Source organism: Megalops cyprinoides, chromosome 25 (genome assembly GCF_013368585.1).
Source record: "Megalops cyprinoides isolate fMegCyp1 chromosome 25, fMegCyp1.pri, whole genome shotgun sequence".
Taxonomy (NCBI): Eukaryota; Metazoa; Chordata; class Actinopteri; order Elopiformes; family Megalopidae; genus Megalops; species Megalops cyprinoides.
Genome location: NC_050607.1, coordinates 5,465,986 through 5,493,642, shown reverse-complemented (window position 1 = coordinate 5,493,642; position 27,657 = coordinate 5,465,986). Strand labels below are relative to the sequence as shown.

General features: G+C 45.5%; 1 protein-coding gene across 1 annotated transcript in view; it reads left to right on the top strand.

Annotated features, from left to right (window-relative positions):
• The window catches only part of pawr (PRKC, apoptosis, WT1, regulator), a 55,207-nt gene that overhangs the window by 16,230 nt on the left and 11,320 nt on the right, over nucleotides 1-27,657 (top strand). Inside the window, exon 3 of the mRNA XM_036520436.1 lies at nucleotides 22,999-23,127. Within this exon, the coding sequence (XP_036376329.1) occupies nucleotides 22,999-23,127 (129 nt within the window). The remainder of the gene's footprint in view (nucleotides 1-22,998; nucleotides 23,128-27,657) is intronic.

Here is a 27,657-nt window from a genome sequence, read left to right as displayed (position 1 = left end):
GCCGAATGATTTCTTTGGAATCAAAATGAAAAGGAGACAATTAAGCGCAAGTAATTTGTTACACGGCGCCGTAACTCAATATCGCCTATCTCCATGGGAAAGTATTTGCTTATTTCTCGACTTTTTTTTTTTTTTTTTTTTTTAAATCGTCGTCGGTTGTGAGCGCGGCTACAGACAGCGCAATCTCAACCCTTGGATATGACATTAAACTGGCCTCCCAGATACAGAAAATGGACTTCTCAGTGCTGTGGTTTTTCGTGGAAAATAAATGTGTGAGACTTTGGCCCCATGGAGCTGTGGGCTCCCAGAGTAGATATGGACACAGCACATGATGTTTTTGTCAGTTTGTCAGATGAACTGAGCTCTTTCTCAGAGGCTGTGGTCTTCTGTCAGTGCTCTCTTCCCACACACTTCAGCAGAACCAGCAGGTACTCTCTTTGGACCACTCTGTCAGGGCTGCTAGGTCTCTATCTCAAAATTCCCCTGTCAGTGAGTCAAAAAAGCCCTATTTGAAGCAAAAGTAATAATCAACTAAGTTAATTAAAGTGGTACAGTATTTGTTGCCTTTCAAAATTTTAAGCATTCACTACACGCCTGTAAATAACTTTATTAAAATGGATTGATTATTTTATTAATAATATTGATATAATACAATATATAAAAATACTGAGCTTTGTAACTTTGATAATCATTTTGCTCCATGTAAACAACTTAATCCTCCACAAAATGCCAAGAACAGCAAGTAAAAAGCAACAGAAGGTGCAGGGTTTGGGAGGCAGGAGGAGCAGCAGCCTGTTTTGGTGCGGCTCCAGTTTTTATTTCTTTTGTCCAGACGTCAACATTCGCCTCGCCCGAGAGGGAGCTGGCCTTTGAAACCCCCCCCCCCCGTTTCCTCATGAATAGCAAACTGTTGGCTCAGGGGCTTGGAGGCAATGTTTTACTGCCTTTGGCCTGCCGGCTCTGGGAAAAGCCTCGAACCCTGATCCTGCGTGGCTCTGGGGGTGTGCCGTGGGCAGTCTGGCCTGAGACGGCTCAGGAGATGTATGGCGTGTCGGCGCACTTCTGGCCTGCTAGTCCTACAGGTAAACAAACAAACTCATGCTGCAGGAGTGTTCTGTCCCCGGGGGGCAGGTCGTGTTAGCGGGGGTGAGCTCTTCCTTACTGCTGGGAGCCGTCCCCCAGCTCGGCGTAGATGCACCAGTGGATTGCGAAGACCTTTAGACTCTGTTTATCTACAGACTTCCTGGAACAATCATCTCTTTTGCTCAGCCCAATAGCACCGGGCTGCAAGTGACTCATTCTGGTGACCGCTCAGAGTGGGGCGCCTTTTACCGTAATGAGAAGTGAGAGCTCTGCTCATAACACCCCCCCCCCCCCCCACGCAGCCCCAATCTCCTTTGTCACTTGCAATGTATTGTTGTGCCCCTTCAATCCGTGGTGGGAGTTTAGCATGAATTGCAAATTTGAGGATATTAGAAGGTGGATTTAAGTGATATAGCGTTTGCTTCAGTTTTTTTTTTGGGCAGGAGGAGGTAGGGGCTGGTTGATGTGTAAATTTTCATCCCTGCTCTCTTTAAGGGGTGCACGTCAGGGTGAGAAGGATTGGGATTTCACGTATTCATTTAAATGTAAATGAGGTGGGGGGGCAGTCTGCTGTGAATCAGCGCTGAGTTGGTGTTTAGAGTTCCTCTTCCGGTTGTTATTGTTGATTTTAGGCCTGCCTGCCATCACTGCGATTCTGTGGGGGGGGGGCGGGGGTGGACAGCATGGAGGTATGCATTAATCACTCAGTCCTGCCCTCCGCTCAAGCCTTCCTCATCTTCACTCCAATGTAAAAGTCCCGGGCCCGAGATGAGCTGAGAAATTGCAGGCTAATTGCAGGGAAGTGTGGTAGTGTGTTTTGACTCCCGCCATCAGGAGGATCTCTCTCTCCCCAACCCCCTCCCTCTCTGTCTATCTGCAGGGGAATGTTGTGACACAAGCCGACATCCACGCAGAACTCTATACTCACTCTCTCCGGCCCAGAACAATAGACTTCATTCATAATGAACGACACCTGAAGAGGGTGTGTGTGTGTGTGAGAGCGTTTTTCCTTTCCTGTTGTACAGAGCTGTCATTAAGAGCCACACCTGTCACATGTTACCGCTTCAGCGGTTCCAGTCTTCGTATTCAAGCCTACGCTAAGGCTAAGCCTCTAAGCTTTACTTTAAATTGGTTTGCAAGGGTAATTTGCATATTCCTCTGGTGAATAACAGTAGAGACCTGTGTGGATTTTTTTTTGATGTTGTGCATAAAATAGGCTGCCTGGTACAAAGAAAGTTAGGGACCTTGAGGGACGTTTTGTCTGTTAGAGCAAAGGTGACAGTATGTGGCCTTGTCATTGTGAAGGGCACCGTGTAAATGAAAAGGATTTCGGTCACGGCTACCGTGATAGTAGTGAGTACAGTTTATCTCATTCAGTTAGTCATTCCATAGCTTTGTGCCACAGTGACCCAGCGTCTCTTGTAGGACAGCAGACCAAGCATGGTTGTGTGTAGCTCATAGTTGCTGTTGTCATGAACTTTCTTGCAGAGAAGATTTTTTTTTTTTCCTATTACAAAAAAAGAAGGCATTTAGTGTTGGGCAATATATTGGATAATACTTGGTGTAGTGTAAATTGGATTTTTGGAGCCCCAATAAAGCAGGCTAATCTTTTCCCAGAGGGGCTGGATAAAAGACTTGTTCACCTCCACTGCTTCACTTATTTTGAATCTCTTTTTTCACTTGGATGCCAAATAAGGGATTATAATAACATTGCATCAGGCTCTTTTTAGACAGAATTTATATTCCCCATAAACTCTTCATCCCGTATGAAGCATAAATGAGGGGATAACTGTCTTCATGTTCTTTCCATTTTGAGATGTATTTTTCCTGCATTGTGGGATAGGAAATAATTCTCACCATCACAAATTTTAGATGCCGATTTTTTTGTTGTTTCTTTTGAGGCAACTTTAAGCAGAGGCCTGAAAACAGGGCCTGAGTAGTTAATCAAGTTGTGTTTATTGGTATTATGTTACGTGAGGACACATGCAGCAGAGTCATGACACGTGACTTGTCAAAACTCCACATCAGCAGCTAATGGTGTAAATGCTCGTGTGGGATGTTGTACAGGCTCACATGACTCCAGGGTGGCACAAAAAATGGATTCTGTTCTCTTTGGAAATAGTTTAGCTGTGCCTGTTCCTGTGACATCAAAGGGGGAAAAGCAACAACAGGACGTGGTGATTATCCCCGAGGGAACGGCTCTCTGTCTCTCTGATACTCAGAAACTCTGACAGCCCGGCGTAAAGGGGTGAGTGATGGCTCTGTTGACTCGCTTGTGTGGCGATGGAGCGGATGCACTGCAGTGGAGCCATAGATATAGAATCAATAGACGGGGTGTTTTAGGAAAAAGGAAAAAAAAAAAAACAGGGTGTGTGTGAATGGTTTCCATAGGCTCACACATAGTATTTTGTGTTTGTGACTGTCTCTTACACACACACACACACACACACACACACTTGCGCACACACACACACACACACACACATTTGGAGGAACGAGGGACTCCACCCACTCTAGTATGGTGGTGAGGCTCTTTAGTGTCTTCAGTAGTGAACTGATCTGGTAATCATACATCTAAGGGTGCATCTGACAGATCCAATGCTCCCGTCCCCGGGGGCCAGCGTAGTGCTGAGCCTTCTGCAAATATGACATCATTCCATTTGCCCCCCCATTTCCCGTCATTCTCTGAAGCTTCAAAGTGATTTCTCCATCCCCATCAAATTAAGCACCTGTTTGTATAACGGTTCACATCTGTGAGTCCTGGACGAGTCTGGAGAGTTGTTTTCTTGAGGGTCATCTCGCTGATTGAGTCTAGCTTTTTGAGCTTTTCATTCAGCCATGATTTCCCTGAAGGATTACAGATCAGAGACGGGCTTTAATGTAGCCTGGAAATTTTTCCTCAGGCTGCCTGTTTGTACAGAGCAGGGGGGCTGGCTTAAATGAATAAATTAAAATTTAATTGAAAATTTGCAATTAACTACATTGTTTTCAAGAATGTTTCTGAGCAAATCCGTTTATAGTGGTTGATGCTTTTATCAAGAGTAGCATCTCTATCAGAGCCCCTTCTGTTCTGAGTGATTAAGTGGAGGAGACTATATTGAATAATTGAATGTAAAAGATATTAGATTCTCACAGGGTATGGTAAAAAGTGGCCTGTGGATTTGGATAAAGGCAGGAGCTTGTTCAGTTTAAGTCAGTATCCCAGTGTTATTCACTAGTTAACACACCATTTAAATTAATATGATAGGCATATCCATCACAGCTTCATCCATACTGATTTATGAATTGCCTTCCAGTTTAGGGTTCTTTGATAGTTTATAGGAAATAACGTGGTTTGACGTACTTGTAAAAATAGTAAAACAAAAAGTCCTTGTCTCATAAATATTGTTGTCAGTTTTGACACAGTACAGTTCAGGATGACATTTGTTAACAAATTAGGTTTGACATTTGTGTTACTGTTTTAGTTTGATTTAACTGATCGGTTTTCAGTTTTTGTGAGATTTTTTTTGTTCCTTTTTTCGCAATTTCATAAACCTTTTTATTCTTTCACTCCAAAAAATATTCCAAGCTTTATTTATAGAAAAAAATCTGTCCAAATAGTCCAGATATGTGTGAGAATATAATGGAAAATTAGCCTACTTGTTTCTCACATTTGGATGTTAATTATGTTCACTGTTCACTGCCACCAAGAAGTGAGTCACTTGATATGGTTCTTAGTTTATGTTCTGTTTATGGACTTGTAAAAAATTTTTCACTAGAGGCAAAAAGAAAACGTTAGATTAATTTTTTCTCAGCGTGTCATCCAAATATGCAGCTCTTTCTAGAAGCAGACTGTGAGCATGTTTTTTAAGATGATGAAAAGGAAGTCTAGAGGCTACAGATGCTGCAGTATCATAGCTTTTATTTGATGGCTTAGAGACTGCAGACACCGCAGTAACGTGGTGTTTATGTGATAGTTCAACTCTTGGGTGATGTGACACAGTTTTCCCTCAGCCCTGGAACGAAACGCTGGTTTCAACTTTATCTTGCCTTTTTCAGACGGCAATTTATCAATTTCCTGCAGACGATTAGTCTCGGTGCTTTTCACAGACTTTGACAGAGAGGCGGCTCCTTTCACTTTGAATCTTATGTTAAACATAAATTAATTGTCACCCAGAGACACGATTGCCTTGTATAAGATGCATAAGAGTCTAAACCCTGGGTGTGTCAAGACAGATTGTACCACACAAACACGACCAGACTCTTAAACATGTCACACTGTAATATCATACGTTGGATTGGCCAAGCATTGCAGGGTAGCATTACAGCAGTATTAAGTTGTTTTATGTCTGCAGGAGATTGTGGGTATCAGGCTCACTATGTCTTTGCCCTCCATTGTGGTGTAGCAGAGTCTTCATTAAAGTGTATTACAATACAGGGAGTTTCAGGTTGATGCTATTGTGCTCTTCGGCACAATGCTTTCTGGTGATATGGCAGGTCGTTAGTTATGTAGCAATCCAGCTCTTGCAGCTGTCTCCAAAATACATGCACCATAAGCTATTCTGGAAATGGAAGTCTGCCAGACAAGTGAATAATATCATATAATGCACTCCTAAAAATATGTAGTCGGCTCTCAAGCAAAGATTACTCTCACCTCAGCTCACCCCGTTCCATTCACTTCTGCACTTCTCGGCTGTTATTTGTGTAGCAGACAGCCTTATGCAGGATGATTGAAGGAAAATGCTCTGAGTTACTCATTATCCCACTGGAGATATGGAGATGAAGTCCTGTGCTCATGGGTACAGCAGTAGTGTCTATTGTAGGATTTGAGTTTTAGGTTCCAAAGCCAATACAGAAGCCTCATGACGGTGGCGTTCAAGTGTGTGTGGAGTGATAGTCACTGGCAGCACCAGACAGTTTGTAACAGCTGTTGGGAGACACCTGTCCAATCACAGGGCTTAAACTCAACCCTGCTGTGTCTCCACCCCCCAGGAAGGTGAAGACTGCCAGAGGAAAAAAGTTCTGTCCCCACCTACAGGGAAACAGATGCTGAGTTAGATGTGCCTTCCATGGTGCTCCCCTCTTCTCTGGGCAGCGGGGGGGCGGAGCCCTGAGTCAGTCCTGTGTGACACGTGGTGGAGGTGGGGCCAGCTTGTTGTGACAGGCGCCTTGTTGGCAGGTGCTCAGAGTGTGATGTCACAGAAGATAAGATACAGACAGGTGGGAACGTCCCTGCTTTTAGAGTCTGCAGGTGTGTGTGTGTGTGTGTGTGTGTGTGTGTGAGTGAGAGGGAGAGAGACAGAGTAGGACCACTGTGGGGTATCACCACTTCTTTCAAGTATTTGGCTGCAGGCTAGTCATTTGATGCTCATCAGACATCACCCTGTGTTGCTTGAGATTTGCCATCCAGGTGCCATGGTGCCAAGGGACCTTAAATCACTGTGTATCAAGTCACTCCTATTATCTGAGACATTACATGAACTGTAGTGCTTTGTGTTGCAGGAAAGCTCAAGTGAATACTTTGAAGGCTTGTTCAGTGGTTTTTGACATTTCACTTGACAAATTGCTGTTCCCTGTCTCTGTGGAAAAGTAGATATTATGGGTTTAAAAATTCTGTGTATGGTGGCAGGGGCAGAGATTTATATTCCCTTTCCTGCGCCAGCTGATTTGAGTCTAAGTTCAAATATTCTGACCTCCTATTGATTATATCCCTTTTATATTCCCTCTGACAAAACTCCAGTGTTCATTAAACACATGAAGAACTCATTGTTTTCCCCTGAAGTAAAACGTGTAGTCTAAATCCACCTTCATCAGTTGACTTCTCGCTCCAGCTGCGGACCCCTCAAAAAGGCTGACCGTTTCACATCCAGTGTTTGTTGAAGTTCACGCCAGATGAAGACAGCGGCTGTCGTCGCAGCAGTAATGGACCCGACGGTGCCAGGAAGGAAGGTTAACTGCCCTTAAAGGAGCTTTTTACAGCTCCGAGGCTTGCGAATTCCTTCATCACCTTCCTCTGGTTTTTCCACATGGCATGAATCTGATTGGCTGGTCTCTGTAACAGTGTGTGGTGTGCTACATGTGTGCAAGGTCCTAATTTCTTTATCACCAAAATGAACACCTGGAAGTTTCCTAAGCCACATGATTTCTAGGAGCTGTGCTGGGTGGATATTTTTGAATGTCTGCAGAACGTTCACCATGATTTTCAGCAGTGGTGAAGTGCAGACTGCATCACCAAAGAGATGTGGATTCCCCATGACCCCTTCCTAAAAAATGCAACCCAATCCAAGACACAGCTGTACTCAGTCAACTGGTCATGAAGCTGTATTAAGCTGTATTAAGCTTAACAGATGATTAATGTTGTTACAGAGACCGTTTTGCTTGATGAGCATGAGGAATGTATCTTGGTTAGGTCAGGCCCGCTGGTTAGGATGTGAAGACATAACAAATGTAATCCATTCATCCCTGAATCCTATACTTTAAGATCATATTTTATAGTCTGTTGACAGTGTTGAAATTTTGATATGGTACCAGTCACTGTGAAATAATGGCTGAAGTATCTGATGCATAAAATCAGATGTAGTCTGTTGTTTTCTGTATGTACTTTTTGTTTTTTTGGCCTTCTTTATGCAGGTAAGTACTTTGCTTTGAAAATCACTCACAAGAAGAACTTCTGCTAACTGAAAAAGTAAAATAGAAAGCCAGAAAAACGAGAAAAAGTACACTGGGCCAGTGGAGAAGAGCCTTTCCCACTGAGAGTCAGGTCGAGGATAATTTGACTCCCCATGTCTTCGATCAGCAGCCTAAACATTCAGAGCTGGTGTTTCAAGCTGCAAAGGCAAGATGAAGAAAAAGAAGAATGTTTTCCCTGTCTGAATGCCTATCCTCAAACGCCCCTCAGGTCGAAGTAAAACTGCAAATATTAGTCTTCTGCACAGAGGCATCGAGTCAAGAGCAGAGGCTGAGAACGCCTGAGGAGCTTATGGCTGTGGATGTTGATTTTTTTTTCTTGTAAAATTTTTGTTACTGAGGGTACAAACAGCAGGGGTCCAGAAATTGCCGGGATATGTGATGCTGAGTGACGTTTTTCAGAGCCTGTGGGGGGTTTGTGAATGATCCCGAATGCAGATCCCCCTGTCCAGGGAGGTTTGCCTGACTTTTCAATCGCTCATGTTCAGATTTTGTTCAGAGAGAGGTCAGCGACGTTTCATAAAATGCGATTGGTTTGGACCGCGCTTTGGGCGGTTATACATTAATGGGCTGGAAAGCCAGCGCATAGTCCATAACACGTCTCCCCAGCTTCTCACCACAGACCAAGCAGCATTAAAGGCTTAATCAGATAAGGTTTTCAGTCCTGCAGCAAAAGGCTGTAATTTATTTTCCTTATATAGGCTATTTATTTTATTGCTGTTTATTTTCTGCCCGCTGCTGTCTTCTCCTGATGATTTGAGGATCCACATGTAAACCAGTGTGCTGTCAGAAATGCAGCGTACAGGCCAAAGCAAACGTCCCAGAAACCTGATCCTCCTTAGCTGCTGCTTTTAGCCATTGGTACTCAGTGATTGATTAACATTCCTGGGATATTGCACCACATGGGATGATGCTGCCAAGTCAAGTGGCCATGATGCTGCGTCCCCTGGGTTGGCACGACCTGGTGTTAGATCCAGTACGTGACAGACTGCAAACTTTTGTACATCAGTAGGTGAAAACTAGCTTCACTTGGTATTGCACTTTTCCCAGCAGCATTTGCACTCTAATGCCGTGCGTGTGTGTGTGTGGTTGAGTTAGTTGATGTCTTTAACAGATCTGTGTGTTTAAGGGGCTGGAATGTTGAGGAGAGATGTATGCAGGCCTGTAATAACTCCATCCTCAACATGGCCTTCCAGAGCTCTATCCCTCCAGCCCAGCCAAGTCTTTGTAGAAGAGCATTTCTCACCGTTTCTCACTTGCGGTCGGCAAGGCCGGTTTTTCCTCCATGATTTTTAGAGGGATGCTCCTCTGTGATGTACGGTAGTATACTTGGCTTCCCTTGCCTCGTCAAGTTGCACAAGGTAACTTGTGGTAGGGCTTGAATGGTGTTATGCGACACTCACTGGTCTGGGAGTGTTGTTAGCCTGGCCTGACAGTGTTGCTCATTCAACTTGAACGCATACAGTTCTGTTCTGTTGTGCTGGAAGTCACTCTGGTTAAGAACCTCTGCTTAATGTAATGTAATGCTCCTTGCTGCCAGGCAGCCCGACTGACCGCTCTCCCATCGAACTTCATCGTGCTGCCAGGCCTGATGAATCGGGGTTGGGGAGCTCTCTTCTTGCCCCTGGCCGGGCGGCGGCCCCGGCGCGCCATCCTGAAACAATCAGGAGAGGAATGCGCTGTGTGCTCACTGCACCTGTCTGCGCGGCACGCCCGCTTTCAGATGAATGCCCTTAAAAGCCCGCTTTTCAGAGGGTGTTTTTTTTGTTTTTGGAAGTGTCTCTTAGAGCTCCATGCTTTTATGGTTTTATTTAATGGCCCTCTAATCGCTTCCCACTGAAATGTCTGTGCCACGCTGCGTCCCGGCGATGGCGAAGTAGCGAAGCTGTTTGAGATTAGCGCACTTAATGCGGAGGCGCTGTTGGTAGTGTAAGGAGTAGTGTTGGGCTGATTGGCATCCTGAATAGAGCTGTCATAGGTTTACTGGGACTTTATCCTTGCAGATTGTTTAGTTTAGTTTTAAATAGTACCTGCTGTATGTCTAATTCGGGTAGTGACTGGTTCCTCTGCTTTGAGCGCTTCTCCTCTCCATCTGATTCAGATGTGGTTATTTAGACATGTGCACTGTTGGATACAAACAAAAAGTGTTTGCAAGTGTACATAGCTTGGCCTTATCTCTCTATCACTACTTTTCTGTTTACTCTCTTAAATGGCACTGAGTGTTTACAGACTGTGCCGACAGGGTTACACGCAGCCACTGAAGCCAGAAACTCGTGCAAGAGCGGTAATCAAAGGGGACAAGCATCCTTTTAATGAAAGAGCTCTCTCTGTTGTTTCTCTCCATACTTGATTTTTCAGCATGGCTGGCCTACGTCGTCTTCCTGTAACACAAACAGGCGCTTCAGGTCCCTTTTGTTCAAAGCCCAGTGTTTTCCTTCTCCCCGTGAACTCACTTTCACTGTGTTCTCACTGAGGGTTTCCTCTCTGTCGGACCCCTTTGAGGAAGCAAAATGAAAAACAGTTCATGCTGTGGAATTAGTAGACCCAAGTCAAGGTGGATCGATGTGTTTTCCTGTTTTTCTGCGGCCTGTCGGTCAGAGAGCTTATGAGAGTGCTTTGCCGCGCTGTGGCTCTGTGCTCTGAATATGTGCCATTGAGTTTACACTCAGCATGGAGCTTCATGTGATGTCTGTACCACTTACATGGTGTGTAACGTGTGAACCACTTTGGGAGTGGCATGTGGTTGCAGAAAACTTTCATGCAATGGCTCATCGGATAAGGTTTTAAAGTACCTAGGATATTTATGGACAATACATGTGATAAACTTTTTTTCATAACTTGGGAACATTCATTTGTTTCTCCAATGTTGCATGCGGTGGTGTTGTATATTAAACCTATAATTCCCATTGCATTATGAAAACAAAATGTATGTTTATGGGTGTTTGTGTTTTTGTGCGTGTTTGTGCACATGCGTGTGTGCACGTGTGTGTGTGTGTGTGTGTGTGTGTGTGTGTGTGTGCACGTGCATTTCTGTGTATTCCAAACAAAAAAGACAATGTGCATGCCAGAGTGATGACTAACATAAACTTTAAATCTAAACATGCAAGTTTGTTTATCACTATAGTAACCAACTCTTATGGAGTTGAGACGGTCCTGGGAAAATGCCATATTTTGTGCTTGATTGCATGTATATAAACTGCATGTTTGGCAGATGCACAAATTAAGACTTCTGCAAATGAAGGGAAGTTGACTGACCGCACAATAATGCAGACAGACTGTGCAGATCAGCAGCAGCTCTGAGGTCTGAGCTGACCCCAGCACAGCCTGTAAATGCTCACGATTATGAATTTGCTTGGATTTCCTCATACATGGGTTAAATGTAAGCGCTTCCCCTCCCTCCGAGCTTGTAAGCTACTGCAAGCAAACCACAATGGACACAGCGCAACTGTGGTGTATGTTTACACAATCCTATTTCCCTGAAAATGCTTTTTTAGAGATGACAATATAAGCAGGACAAGGGAAGGAAGGGCAAATGAGACCTCATGTTTTAGTTAAGCGCTAAGGAGAGTTATCACTGTATCAAAGAGCGTTAGATATACAAGTCCCACTAAGCTGATGAAGACCCATTTGGATGGAACTGTTGTAAAAATAATAACATATTTGTCGAGAGGTAAACAGTGTGGAGTCTTCACTCTTTGATGTATAAAAGGAAAAATACAACTCCGGCTAAGCAAGAAGCAAGGCTGAGGACTCAAGTGTCCCTCCTCGGGCATTGTGGCTTCGTCACTCATTTTGATGTAAAGGGGCCACTTTGTTTTCCTGAAGCTCCTCCTTTCAGATGAAGGCACTGCAGCTTGTGCTTTAGGGCAGCCGCACGTCCTCGTTTGCTTCCCTAAGACACGACGCCCCCTTAACTGTGCTCCCTCTAGGCTTGAGTCGCTTACGAAGCATCACTCCAGACTCCCCTTGAAGCCTGAGAGGAGTAGCGTTTCTTTCCTCAGGTGGCGTACTCTGAAAACTGAGAGCACGGTATGATGAATCATTAACATGCTGGAAATAACCCCCCCCCCCCCAGTCAGCACTGCACGGGTCTGAATGGCTGCAGTCACGCTGTCGAGCAGCATCGCATGGTAGGCGCTGGTGACGTGGAGGCCGGAGCTGGATACTGTGGTACAGAGTGCCATCAGCTGCCTTCAGGCTGTCACTGCCTCTGGGAGGCCTCTGTCCGTGGCGGCCCGCGACAGAGACCTTTTGTAGCCCCGCTGGCAACCGTACCTTCCGCTTAATGCCCGGCCTGTCTCTCCTCTCACTCTGTTTGAGAGCACACCCACCCGACACATCCGAGAACGGCTAACAGACCCGCAAGCTGCTGAACCTCTCTCTGCTGGTAAGTGTAAAAGCTGCATATAGAGGGGAAGGGCTGTTTGGGGATCAGCTTGCGTCCCCCCAGAAAAGCGCCACACAAGCCCAGCAAGTGGAGCCTCCGAGTGGGTGTGTTTGGCAGTCAAGGTGGGCGGAGGCTGGAGCCACTGAGTGACACAGAATGCCATCCAATAATACCATCCTCATGTTTGGAAGGAAGCGTAGAGAATATTAGATAAGTTTTAATTTGAAGCAGAGGTTTGATCATGTGCTTGTTTGTGCGTGTGAGTCAGGTTCAGGTATGTGATGTTGGTTTGCATTGCAGCAATACAGGGGAAAAAAAAAACCCTCTGCCTTTTAATTTTTTTCATTTTTTTTTAATTCTAAACTGCAGCCGGGTCTGTGTCCTGTTGTATTTCTGATTTTCTGTTTTTGTCTGTCGTTGGTATTTATTTTCTTGTTTGTGAATGATCAAAGCACCACTGAAAAGCACATTTAAATTCCACGACAGCTTGGATTCCTGAGGAAAACAACAGCACACACCTTTTTAAAGTTGCTGTTACGCAGTATAAAACAGCTGTATTGGCAGTATGGTCCAGTCTGAGAGAGGGAGAGGCCCGTTTGCACAGCTGTGCCTCCCTGCTGTGGATTTTATGGCCCCGGAACGCCCCGGTGGTCCTTTTGATGGCTCTGTGAAACCCGAATGGTCCCAGCGTAGCCGAGCTCCACACAGGAGAAACTCTGTGGCCCATAAACACGGAGACGTGGGGCAAAACGGCAGGAGCAGCTTGGAGCAGCGCTGAGTCAGGACCAGCCCCAGCTGTGAGTGCTGACACCGTGAGCTGGACTCCAGTGATCCGAGAAGCCACAGAGCTTTCTGTCTCTCCGTTCCTCTCACTCTTTCTGTCTCTCTGTTGTCTCCCTCTCCCTCTCTCTCTCTCTCTCTCTCTCTCTCTCTCGTTCTCTCTGTCTCTTGCTCTTTCTGTCTGTCTGTCTCTCTCTCTCTCTCTCTCTCTCTCTCTCTCTCTCTCCTTCTCTCATCCTGGGTGGTTTTACTTATGTGGATCTCCTCTCATTGTCATAATGAGCCATGTACAGGTGCCTCTGACGCAGTGACTCGGTGCTAAGCGTCTGCGCTGTCACCCCCCCCCCCCCCCCCGTGTTTGGGCGAGTTCTCTCGATGGCCAAGGGCCAGCTGTGAAGATCAGACAGTCAGTGGACCAATTTGTGTTTATTATGGGATATCCAGCGCAGAACAAGTCCTGGTCTCTTGGTAACAGCTGTTTGGATAAATTGACAAAATTGCATCTATAAAGGACAGTTGCAGTTGAGCTGTTCCAGGAGACCAGACCTTTGGGAAAGTATACAGTTTGAAAGAGTGCAATTTTGTTTAAAAATAAGATCAGTCAGGGCTCAATGAAAACCATGTTGATGCATGCTAGGGATTCAGACAATGGAGATATGGAGAGTATGGAGCTGTGGCATACAGAGGTCGCCTGGAGTTACCTGTGCATGGAATAGTTTACCAGGGTGCAGTAGGTGTAGGTAAAATGGTGGCCCAGGGTGAGTTGAATAGCCTGTCATTAACCTTCTCTGTTAGTGTTAGTCTGTTTGTACATTCTGTAAGTGCTGGCACAGGAGTCACGGGACACAAATTAAATTAAGCAGCAAGGAAAAGTGTTAAATATTAATTTTTTCATGTTTGGAGACACTCATCTGCTGAGACGCAGCCCAAAGGTAATTCAGCAGTTCACTGCATCTGTTGGTCAGGGCGTGTGTGTGGGGTGGGTGTTGGTGGGTGTTGGTGGGTGATGGACCTTTGACTAATCCTCTCGTCACTCTCCCTCAGTAGCTGCTCACCCAGCGCTCATGTGTGTTCCCCCCTGTCCAAACGAAGGAGTAGGTAAACAGCAGACTTCATAATGGAGGCTTAACTGCAAGCCGTAGGCTCCCGGATCAAGGCCCGGCCAGCACTGTTTACTGAGGCTGATTGCGTACGTTCAGCTCTCGCTCGCCCTTTTGGCCTTAAAAAGGCAGCGTGTGCCACACGTGATCTGCAAAACGAGAGAGAGAGAGAGAGACGGAGGGAGAGACGGAGGGAGAGAGGGAGGGAGGGAGACACGGAGAGGGAGACACGGAGAGGGAGACACGGAGAGGGAGAGACAGAGGGAGAGACAGAGGGAGAGACGGAGGGAGAGAGAGAGGGAGAGAGGGAGAGACAGAGGGGGAGAGAGGGAGGGAGGGAGGGAGGGAGGGAGAGACGGAGGGAGAGACGGAGGGAGAGAGGGAGAGACAGAGGGGGAGAGACGGAGGGAGGGAGGGAGGGAGAGACGGAGGGAGAGACGGAGGGAGAGAGGGGGAGAGAGGGAGAGAGGGAGGCAGGGAGACACAGAGAGGGAGAGGGAGAGAGACAGAGAGAGGGAGAGACAGGGAGAGAGAGACAAAGAATCAGGGAGAGCGAGACAGACAGACAGTCAAAGAGAGACAGACGGACAGAGACAGAGGGGGGAGAGAAAGAGAGAGAAAATGCAAACTCAGAACCAGCCTTGTGCCAACAAGGGAGGAGCGGGTCAGTCAGGAGGTGTCTGAGACGGGGCACTGAGCACACAGAGGAAGGAACTGTCCGTGCCTGCATCAGAGCGGAGACACAACACAATCAGAGCCCCCCTGCAGCTTCCACACACCCCACACAAGCAGCCAGACATCACCACCGCCGTGCAGGGGAGGAACACATCAAGGCTCAGAGGCCTGAGCTAAGTCTATGCTCTCCCGCAGCCCTGCCACCCGGCTGGCTCACACGCTCTCTGTGTTCCACTCGGTGGCTGTTTGCTTCTGGAGGGGAAGAGACACAGATGTGAAAGTGTTTAGTGTAATTTGGCCAGTGGGTATTATGAGGCTTAAATTCCTGCACATTTCCACACCACAGTCAGTCTCCTTGCATAACATGTCTGAAGACCCGTACAGTGGCCAAAACTGTAAAACAACGGCTGTGCTGTGCAGATTAGCCAGATCTTATTTATTGTCTATCTCTTATCAATGCAGATTAGCCAGCTCTTATCTATTGTTCAGGTGATGTAGGTGATGTGTGTGTGGACAGGTACATTAGCTGTTGACTCGCTGGCTTAGGAGTTCCACCACATCCTTAGGTAAATAGGTACAGCTGATTACGCCGTTGTGGACAGTCCTCATTCCATTCCATTGTGACAAGGAATTCTCTGTCCCTGCTTGTGTACTGCAGTGTCAACACCTTCCTGTGTACAGCGAAAGTGGACTAGCTCTTGAAAAGGTTGTGCTAATGAGCTTTTTATTAAAATACCTATTGGTTCTATGCTTGGACTGACGCGTGCAGTATGCAGTTTGAAAGGCCAAAATAACTTGTTGATGGAAGTGGTCATTCCTGTCAGATTATCTATACTTAGCCTGCATGGCAGATTTTTTTGCTTTGGTTTTATTTAGCGTTCAATGTTAAATTAACATTGAAGTTCATGTTCAGAGTTTCTTAGCACTGCTGTAAGTTCTGCAGATAATATAATGTGTTTGTCCTGCTATGACACGTTTCTTTACAAATCTGGTAAAAAAAAAAAAAAAACATTTAGATGTGTGTGTACTGTGTGTGTGTGTGTGTGTGTGTGTGTGTGTGTGTGTTCACTCCACCCTATTCAAACACAGGGGTGTATAAACACTAGAGTTGATAATGGAGTCTTAACTGCGTACCATTCACTCCCAGATCAAGCCATGGTCAGCCCTGTTTACAGAGGGTGATTGGCCAAATCCTCACAGATGAAGGGTCTCTGAGCCCAGCCTGACCATTGGGTTTTAAGGTCCATTTTCTGGGTGTGTGCCAGTAGTCCCGTAGACTTGTGGTGTGTAATTGTAGCTTTATAGTTTAGTGGTGTGTAACTGCTGCCCTGTTGTCCTGGGGTGTCTTACAGTAGTTGTGGACTACACCCGGATTTACCATGCCCTTCCAGGTTGTGCAAGTTGTGCAGCTATAATGAAATTGTTTCCATGAAAATGTATTAAATTATTTACTTTTGAAACTGCCGCTCTGTGCTACGCTATGGAATAGCAACCTCATGAAACACTCACTGTGTAAATGCAGTCTGGCTGCCTCTTTCTTTCAGCGTGTAGGAAAGCACAAAAAATAAGTGCTACAGGAGTCATTAAAAGGACAGGAACCTTTCAGGCACCAAAAGACTTTGGATAGTTCTTCACAATTACAAGAAAAACTATGATCTTCAAAACAGAACTTCCTTTAAAGATATGATAAAAGGGCTCCTGTGTTATCTGTTGTAGACTGGCTAATGAGCGTCTTATTTGTGTGAGATATTCAGAGGATATTCAACAGCCAAATATTCATTAGAAAAACTGGAGTGAAACCATGTAATTAGCTAACCCATGATTGGCTAATTATACAGTGGAACTTGTGATCAGCGAATTTCATGCATTCATAATATTTCGCTCTCTTTTTTTTCGTGGGGCGCTGCACCAGAGTCTGCAGGATTGTCATTTGCTCAGTGTGTTGCTTTCAAAGTGTCTCTCTCTGTTTGGATTGTTGAGCATTGCTTACCTGAACTCTGTGTCCCTCGCCTCTCTGTGATTGAACGCCAAACAGGTAGCTTTGAATAAAACATGCAGTGAGAAAAGTCTGCCAAGTTGGTGGATGTTTTTTTTCCCCACTTTTTTTGATGATAAGATGAAAAGTGTGATCTTTGTAGTTGAAGTGCACCGGAAAAGAGTCTGGTACTTTTCAGAATAAATTTGTATTCTCATGCTATTACCGTTGCTGTTTCAGTGCCAGAAGAAAAACCGATGAGGTGATTTTGCAATTTAAATCACACCAGAGTTAACCGTCATCAAAGTGGCTGGTAGTGCAGTTCGTCAGGAGCATCCGAGCTGCCAGAAACGGGTCACGCTGAGTGCAGAGAACACACGGGGTCAGGTGATTGCTCGCCTCATGCTGCGAATCGTTTTTAAAATGCCTGCTTTATGTCTGTGGGAGCTGGCGCTAAGGTCAGAGGGATGGCTTTTGGTGGGACCTGTAGGAGGATGGGAAGAGACACCAAAACATATCCCAGTCTTGCTTCTGAATTCCTTGCGTATAAGGAATCAGTCCTCCCCTGCATTCCTCCAAATGAGCAAAGCTGATTAGCGCCCCAACATCCGACGCAGCTGTTCGGCAGTGAAGCACAGTCCCTCCAGTGGGGATTCGCTGACTCGTCTGTGAGGAGGAGAGGTGGCTGGACGCTGCGAAGTGTCATCCTAACGGCGGCTTCTTTCATTCTGGCGCATTTACCTGGTTCGGCCTGCTGAGAAACAAGACTGCGGATTTCGCAGAAACAGCAGTTTCCCAGCCCTCGACAAGAGCGTGAACATAGCGTAGGAAGCCATCCTGTTTCCCGTTCCCTTTTGACATAATTGAGTGACACGTATACCGAGCGGCTCCTTGGTGTTGTTTTTCCCTCACCGGTTGCTGGGTAACAATTCAAGGTGAACCGAGAGCCGTGCGGTGTGGTGTGGTGTGGTGTGGTGTCTGGGGAGGTATGTGGCGGAGGCCTGTTAGCTACCATTTATGGGAAAAAAAGGAGCCTGAAGCTGTGAATATTTGCTTTGCCTTCTAAAACATTCCACCGAAGCCTCAAATTCGCACTCGGCTCTGTGTGTGTGTCTTCCAGGCTGCAGGGGATTCTAGACCAGGCCTGGAAATCAAAAGCACATTGAACACACACACACACACACACCAAAACCAGAAGGTACCCAGAGCAGCAGGCAGAATGAAACGGCCACCGCAAAGAAACACTCTGGGCTTAAGCGGCAGGCGCTCGACCCTCTGTCTACTGCTGTTAATTTCAGGGCGAGAGGGAAGGTGCTTCTGTCATGTAGGGCCTCACAACTGCTAGGCCAGCAGGAAATCAAATGGATTTTTCTCCCCAAATCAGATATTTATGTTTTAATATGCTGTATATGGCTCTCATATGAGTATTTTATTATGGAAGGTGTTGACAGTTTTAGCTGCTACAAAAGTTACTGTCTAGCATTGCAACAAGTCTGAGAGATAATGTTATGTTTTACCTGTGACTTGACTTTAGTGCGTTCCCACCACGATTCCTTCTGTCTGAAATGACAAGTGTTATTTCACTGCTCCTGCAAAGCCATTACGTGATAAGCGATAGTTCTACAACTTCACAGAGACCGCAAGCCTCGCAGCCACTCACAAGCTCTCTGCATGTGGCTACAGTATATATGCTCTGACACTAAACCCCTAACGGCCAACTGAGTGTATTAGCTCCGAAATCTCAGTGAAAATTGACTGTAGCCGAATGAAGAGGAAAGAGAAGAAGAGGAAGAAGAAGGAAAAAAAAAGAAATTCCAGAAATGGGAACAAAAACAGGCTGGGAATGACATGGGCGATAAATCCGGCCCTCTTGGCTTAGAGCTGGCAGAGCCTCAAGGCCGGGAGGGGAATGGTTTATGATTGTCCCTGATAGCCTGTGAGCACCTCCATCTGTCTGCAGGCGCATACCAGCTCCAGCCGCCTCAGTCAGGGAGTCAGTTCCGGAATGCAGGCCCGCGTCCTAGCGACCAGTGCCGCACCCTGCCATCCAGCAGCTCACACAGAACCCAGGGCATTGTGGGTAAACGGGCTCACAACCCTCCGTAACCAAGAGTCCTCGGTAAAGTCAGTGCCAGCGCTCCTGAAACGCAAAAGAACATGCTGTTTACATACTGCGTCTGATTATATTCAGCTGGTATGTGTCAGATGTAATATGTATCTGGTGTATCTGCTTGCAAATATTGCTTGTTGGCACGAAAGAAGATGGTTGTGCAGATTTCTGTTATCCCCATGTGCTTTTCTGCAAGGAACCTCAACTGCAGTTTTGGCGCAGCGTGAAGTTTCTTCATCAAAACCAGCTAAAATCTGCTGTGGGCTCTGCGCTTTGCCTTTGGTATTCAAAACAAGCGAACGCAGCATTGCAGATATTTTTTTAAAGGTTTACATAAGGTTTAGGGAAGGTTTTCAGAAACCTGGGCTGTCTGCGGGTCAGAGTGTGCAGCTTGCCTGGACGCATGTGCCTCTGAAGAAAGCGCATATGTCCGTGGGCTGGCCCTCTGTAGCATAAACCTCACAGGTCCATGGTCACCTGTGAAATGTGCGGTTTTATTGTTTTTTTTGTAGTGTTTGCCACTGCACACTCACAGCATGAGTGTGGACCGCATACTGAAACTGAGTCTGCAGCATTTATTCAAAGCCTGCCAGCAGGAATCACGTATGTGATTTAATCACCCCGAGCAGTGTGAATCTCCATCGCACTGGTGATTTAGATGTAAACGACACTTTTCAAACAAACACCCTGCCAGTGCAAGCCCTAGGTGGTTTATGTACACTGTATTAAGCCCATAACGCAATAAACAGGGCCTATGAGTGAAGAATGATCTGAAATGGCCTTTGGTTTCACTGTAATTAATCTAAAAAGTAATTGGACATAGCACCAGCGCAATTTGTTGGAAGTTGTTACCTCCTAACTTGGACGTGAGCCAGTACACTCACTAATTGGCACTCACAGTCAGTCAAATCATTTCTCACATGCCTGTGTACGGTGTAGCTGGAGGAAATGGGATATCGGCAGCTCTTGGCTGTCCAGACATTTTTGCAAAAATGTCCGGATTATAAGGTACTTAGGAAACCAGCAGTAGACATAGCATTCCAGTCTGGTGAATGGTTTAGTGGTGAATGCCATTGCATATACTTAAGGTGGCGTTCGATGCTGTAGTATTTAAAATGTGTACTGCGGACTATAATTAGTAACTACTAGCTAGTAATTAGTAGCTAACTAGTAGTTGGTATTAGTAGCCAAGAAATAAGACCATGATGAAAAGATGAATGAATTGAACAAGTGATCATGGAGTTGACGCGTCTCGTAAAGTCGATGGAACTGTTCATTGTGTGTAGTTTGGAGGCGGCCTTTTTATGCCACGCAGTTTAAAAATAGCATGCACAGACACATCAACATTTCAAACAGGCTGTGTGACTTGAATTGTTACTTTTTGATGGAACTGATGCCAACAATAAGACAACTGCTTTGAGGGAGCGTCAGGGATAAGCCACATTACGGGGCTCCAAGGGCAAGAGAGCAGAGTGATTAAGCCCTGAGAGCAGCACTGGGGCTTTGATCCCCCCCAGTCACCGCGCGGCATCACATCCCCCTCGTTTTGGGAGGGTCCGTCCCCTCGGATGGGGAGATGGACGCGTTGCAAATTCCTGCTGCCAGAGACGTGGCATTAAAATGACAAATGGAGGCTTCTTTTTTCTTTTCCAACCAAATGGACAGGAATTCCGCTCGCTCATGCATCTTTAATAATCCGGAACAGACTCGCCCATCTGCTGCTTTTTAAGACCCTTTTTTCTCTGTGTGTGTGTGTGTGTGTGTGTATATCTCCCTCTCTCTTTCTCTCTCGCTGTCTCTTCTCTCTTCAAGCAGGAGAGGCAGCGTATCTGAAGCCCACACATTCTGATGTAAAGTAAGCAGGGCTCGGCAGGGGCCCCCACCCCACACGGGCGCTGGTGGAGGCCGCTGTACTCGGCAGCGTGAGTGTAAACAGGAAGCAGCAGGATCCATGAGTCACCGTCAGCCTTTCAGGGCTTTACTCCACGCACTCCAGGCGGGTGGAATGGCCACCTCATCTGCAGGCTTTGATTGCCTCGAAATTTAGAATAGCTGTCCTGGCTTGACTTCCAGTGTCTTTTTTTCCCCCCTCCTATTTAATGGCCAGAGTAGACGTAGGGAGGAGAATATTTTAAATAAGAAATTTTTTTTTACTATAAAATAATCCTGGTCATGGAAAGTCAGACGGTGTCTGGATTTTAGCCTGTCAGATCTTAATGACTTGGTTTAATTAATCAATGGTTTGATTTCATTTGACCCCTTTCCCTTGGTCTGGAGATTAGAAGAAATCCCAGAGAGAAATGAGTTTACCAGCAGCAGCAAGGGGTCCAGTATGCAGGTATGATGGAAGCAGGTGCACTGAACTATGACATGCAGAACTGTTTCTGTAAAACATGGGTACCTAACGCTACACACAGTGCAGCCATGAGCACATGCTTATGGGTCTACAGATGTGTGTGGTCCCCTGAGGTGCAGTGTAAGTAGGCTCTTTGATGGCTACCATTAAACACATGCTTGTGTCTGATGTGATTCATACACTTCCTGGAATGAAATATGAACTATGCCGCAATCAGAAAGATTGCAGATATGGCGGATACAGCAATTTGTGTGTTATTGTTATATACTGTTATATTGATATGTTTCTCTCTGTGAATGGCAGCAGTGTTTTAACAAACATATTGCATATGTGTGCTTCCAAAGGGGTCCCTACTCTTGCTGTCTTTTAAATGGAAGTCCAGGATCACAAAAGGTGATGTGTGTGGTTGGGCCAAGGTACTTCAATTCCTTGATGACTACATCGGAGATCAAAAACCGGCCCTTAAATGGACGAGTGAAGTCCTGCATCGCTTTATATGGCTGTGTGGTGCGAAGCAGGCGTCCAAATAAAAACTTTTCTCCAAAACAGGATGCTTGAATTCACTTTTTCAGGTATCAAAATAGGTTGCTTCAGTGAGAGAGACAGCCGTGCTTGGTAATAAATTGTGTTCATCATCGCACGCATTCTTAAAAACAGAGAATGCATACCATGAGTGTTTTCATAAATTTTACAGCAGTTGTTCCTTTCCCTCTGTTGTGAGCTCGTCAAAAGCAGGATGTAGACTTCTCACTCATTGGCTGTGCGTACTCTATATGTTTGGTGGAATCAAGGGTCTTTTTTAGTCTGATGGAAAACTAAATCTCTACGCATCTGCAGTGAACTGCGGCGACACTGCGCAAAAAGCCACATATTTGGCCCCGCAGCCCGTGTAAAATGTCCGTGCTCTTTGAAAGGGTCAGACGAGCGCGGGTTCCACTCCCCGCTACCGTCCGTGGGGACGCGGGTCGTGTGCCTCGGAGGTCAGGCCTGGTGGGGTTTTGGGGGCGCAGATGCAGTGTGAGAATGTGGCCTGTGGGGTGGGGGGCGGGGGCGGGGGGGCGGTGTCGTTAACCGCGCTGTGTTCCAGGGCTGGGGAATCTGGCGTCTCCCCAGGCGCCTTGATAAGACGTTTGGCAGGAAAGTCCCAGGACATTGTTTCATTCCTTTTTTGCCCTTGTAAGGCTATTTTTACTGTCCATGTATCTGCTCAATTTTCTCTTTCTTTTTGAAGGGGGTAGCCGACTAAAGCACAAAAATTTTGCTCTTGTGGTAGGCTGGTGAATTTGCCTGTAGTAGACTGGTTTATGTTACGGTGGTAGACTCATTTATGCACTAGTGGTAGGCTTGTTTATCTAGCAGCAACAGACTGATGTATGCACCCACCTGTGGACCATTCCTTTATTTCTGTCATTTTGGATAATGATTCAAATATCATTTTTATATTTTCGTGTACTGCTGTTGACTGTAACTTCTCCAGAGTTCACAAATTCTTCCACATTTTTGTCTTTTGTTTAAAATGCCAGTGTCTTGACATTTTTAATGAGTAATTATATTATTTATACTCTTTTCATGTCTAATATTATCTGCATTAAAGTTCATTTACAAGTACAGAAATCAGATCAATCAGTGATTGACAGTACTTTATGGGGTTCATGAAGCCTCATTCTGACGTCACCAGCCTCGATTCAATACTCGGCGCAATTTGATGGCCATTTTCCCGTGGTCTGTGTTGTACATTTATGGGTTCCATCATTGCCCCCCTCTGGGCCAAAAAATTATAATAATTTCAGTTTTTCAGTTTTTTGCTGCAGTTCAGCACTTGCTATTCACCAACTCTTCCACGTTTCCTGTCTGGTTTGGTTGCAGAGCCTGGACGAGCTTGACGATGATGATGGCGGTGATAAGGAGAGGAAGAGGGAGGAGGCCCTCACGCAGCACAACACGGTCCAGAACGAGGCTATGACCTCTGACCCCAGCGCAGCCCACTTGTTACAGGTAGGGGCAACCCTGTCTGCAGTGATTAATTTCCTTTATATGGGTAGCTGATATTACTTTCATACCAACAGTTCCCCTGGTCAAAATGCTAGACCTTTACACGGCCCTTCCAAAGCATATATACAAGGCTGGTAGGCTTCAACATTCAATTTCATTTACATTTGCATTTATTCATTTGGCAGACGCTTTTATCTAAAGCGAATTACAAGTGAGGCAGGATATAACACAAGCAAAAGTCATATTCAACATTCAACATTAGTGCTGCCTTTGCAACAGAAATCAACACAATATAGACAAATACTGTCACCTGTGCATGCACACTCCTCTCTGGGTTTATAAACCATGACTAAGGCATAAGCATTGACAGCTTGTTTGTTGAAACCTATAGTGAAAAATAGGACCAGTCCACACACAGTGGTAGTCTGGACTGCCCCTGTTTGGATGTGAATTCCAGAGAGATGCCATAAGAGGTGGATGGTGGATGTGGTGTTAATTGTGAGCACATATCAAAAGCTGGGATATGGGTACATTTCTCCAGTTCCATGCACCAACCTATATTACTGAAATCCAAATGTTGAAACTGTCAAACCCACAATGATCCTCATGGTAAAAGGTCCAACATCAAGGTCACTGAGTCTTCTGATATTTTTTTTCAATTCATGTCTATTACTAAGTAGTATTCTTCACCTCCTTCAGCTAATATCCACTTCTGTCCAGTATGCATTCCTGCTACTTCTCTACCCAATGGATAAGGTTATGTTAGCGGTCTGCTACCACAATTTAGGTACTCGACTTACAATGTGCATTAATTAGTGTTACATCAGGTAGATATTTTCCATATTTCACCCTCCTAGTTCCTGCTCTGTATTCTGTTCAACCGGGTATCCACTCACTCATCAATAACCATCTAATATGTAATGTTTATGACAGGGACGTCATAAACATTACATGTTTTCTTTGAGTCATCCCTGAGTCAGCTGCAAAGCGGGTTACGTCAGGTTTTTTTTTTACGACAGTTTTTCATCAGAAGGGCTCTTGGTGACCTTCAGCAGGGTTCATGCACCGTCAGCGTGATTTGATTAGGAATGCTTGTTTCTCATAGTACTCCTCCAAATGTCCTGCTGTTGTTGAAATCCCACTATCTGGAGCATGAAATCGCTGAGCACTGCACAATTAGAGACCCCATAATTAGGCTGACTGAGCAAGGGCGTTTTTAAGCAATTATGAAACCAATCCCCCTCTTGCCTTACATTTCCCTCCAGGGACACTCATAGTGCACTGAACTAGTGAAACAAGGGTGTCAAAGATTCATAACGTCGTCAGTTCACAGTGGGAATCCGGTGTGGCTTCATTAACGACAGGAAAGAAGAGGAGCTTCAGGATTTCATTTGATTACAAGTTGATTTTCATGGCCACATTTATAAGCGCACTCAGATGCTGAATAAGGGTTTGCTTTGTTTTTTTTGGTCCAATAAAAGCAATTCTTTCACAGCAGCAATGCAGTGTAGTGGTAAGGAGCAGGGCTTGTAACCCAGAGGTTGCTGGTTTAATTCCCAGATGGGCCATTTCTGCTCTTCCCTCGGGCAAGGTACAGAATCCCAGTTGCCTCAGTAAATACCTGGCTGTTTAAATGGATAACATGTAAAAACAACTGTTCAAGTTGCTCTGGATCAGAGCATTCGCTAAGCAACTGTAATGTAATGTAATGTAATTCCGGGGCTTGACATTGACATCCATTGAGTGAGACCGAGTGAGTATCCTTGCGCACGCATTTCCTCGTTGGAGGGGGCTTAAATGTCGTTTGGCACCGTTCCCTGAATCCCAGCCCTCAAACTCGGCTGACCTACAGAAATGAGATTTCACCCCTGCGATTGACTTCATGTTTACTGAGTTACAGTGACATTTTAATCATGTCTGAGAGGGTGTATGAGGATGATGATGATATGATACCCCCACATGCACGCGCGCGCGCACATACACACACACACACACACACACACACACACACACACACACACACACACACACACACACACCACCCCCCACCTCCCCTCTCTGGGCCTGAGTCTGAACATGTAGAGATTGTGGCCAGCTGGACACCTCCAGCCTGCTTGTCTCTATCCCTGTATGTTGTCACGGCGACATAGCAGGCCTGGCTGTTTCAGAATGAGTTCTCGGTACCCTTACCACCCACCACAGCACAGCAGCGGTTAACCATAACACAGAACAGATTCGGGTCCCACATCCACAACCGCAGGAAACCTCAAGCTGTGTCTCCATCCTCTGTTTCATTCTCTGTAGTTTAGTTTAACCCCTCGGTGCAAACAGCCATCACAAAGGCCCACCCGGCCTCTTTTTCTCTACAGCTGCTGGTGAAGAAAACATGGAAATCCATAAATGCTGGCTGACGCTGAGCTGTTTGCCTGAAATTTATAGTTTTGTGGAAAAATAAGAGTTGTCCCAAAACATCATCTGTGAAGCATATGAATCTCAGAAATGTGTAACTTGGGAGAACCTAATAGAGTTTTATGATGAAGGTAATGTTGTGTCTTAACTTACTACCGCAGCGTACCACAACACTCAGAATGGAACAAAACTTCCTCAGCAGGCTTGTAAAACGATTGCCTTATTTTGATGGCATGTAACTGAACCAAAGTGATTGAAATGTAGATTTAAATGGCAGCTGGAAGACTGCCGTGAAATTCCGGCCAAATACCAAAGCATGTTACACCTGCTTTGTACCTCATTTATTCGGCTGTAAAAAAAAAAACAGGTGTGCATAGCAAAATAATTAGAAGAAATGCTCGAGTATGTAGCCATTTAGTGCTTAACAATTTCAGAAAATAAAAGAAAAGCAAAAGAATGGCATAAAATGAACTTGTTCTGAGTTTGAACCTGTAAGAGTTTTCTTCCGTCCATAATGCTGTGTGATTGTGTGTTCCTCTCTTTCCCTTTCTACTCCTGTTGAGGTCTTATTCCACGTGTTGCCTCTCCTTCTGCCCACAGCAAAGTTCCTCACTGCCACCTGTAATAAATCCACCCTCCGCTAGCCCGACATCCCACTCACATTTCTGCCGTACTGAGCAGAGGCCTTCCTCTGCCTTGTCCCTTCACCTGTGTCTCGTTATCAGGCTTTACCTTTCACCGGAATGCAGCTTCTCCTGTAAAAAAATAACACATCTCTCAGACCTGGAGTTGTTAACAAGGGGGCAGAAAAGCGAAGCTTCCCGTCGGTATTTAACGTGGTGTCTGACCGTAAGGGTGGTGTGTACTTTTGTTTCCTGTGTTTTATTTTGACTCCTCTTCATTTATGTGATCTGTACCTTATGTTTGCAGTTCAGTTTCTCACTGTGGGACATCTGTTTTTGAGACCTGTGTTTAAACTCTTTAGCAGATTAAAATGGTACAGTTTATGTCCTGTCATATTCCTTCAGAAAAAAATTATGCAACGCTGCATATTTTGGAGTTTGAGTATTAGGGTATTAGAATAAAAAAAAGAAACTTGCCAGCTTTTATCTAGGTATTGTAGAAATGTTTTCCTGAAAACAATTCCACCTGGGACACCTTTTTGACAGCTGTGTGCCAATGCTGAAAGGGACCTTGCTGGTATTTTTTTGATAACATCAACCCCGTATAATAGAACGTAGAATTGACACAAAATGGGTCATTTGCCGTATCTGTTTCTCTCTTTATGTCTTCAAGGCTTCACCCATCAGAATGCCTGTCGTTCCTTTTGTAACTAATAGCCTGTGAAAGTTGGTCTTATCCACAGTCCGGCTGAAAGCGTTTTGCGGGATTACCGCTGTTATCAGGTTTTTTTTACCGGCAGAGGTAGATACAGAATTCAGAGCTGGTGATGAACAAGATGGCAAAACAAGAGCATTTCTGTTGTTTTAGAGTTATTACGGGTTATTACGAGGTTACAGAGCTGACCTGGCTGCTATTAGGCTTGATCCCTTGTTTTTCACTGGCCCACTGTTCCTGCGCTCACCTCTGACGCTCTATCCCTGAAAAACCCACAGCAGTCATTCTGCGTTCTCTGTGTGAGTAAAGTAGTGACGACGGTGACCCCGGTGTTTGACGGAGCTGCTCTTTACTGTATCTCTGCCTTTTTATCAGCGCTTGAGATGTTAAAATGTTTGGCGCTAATATGGCTAAAGCTGGGAGTTTCCGCGCTGTGGGGGTTGTGTGCAAATGTAGCTTGATTTGCTTTAACTGTCTCCCGGAGTCGTGCGTTCACAGCAACAGTGACTCTCGTGGGTGTCGGTGCAGGTAAAGCGTGTTCAGATACTGTTGAGTGGGGCCATATGTAAATCCCACACTTGTAAATGTTTTCCCTTGAATTTACATGAGACCAGTCTTAGCAGGTCAGGGCGACCAATCCTATTAAACACTCTCGCATCCCCAAAAAGAAGAAAGTAATGCTTTTGGAAGCATAGAATATGAGGCCTTGTGATTACAGCGAGCTGTGCCTCAGGAGGTGGTCCCAGCGCCATTTACCTTGTGTCCCCACACGCTGAAGCCAAACCT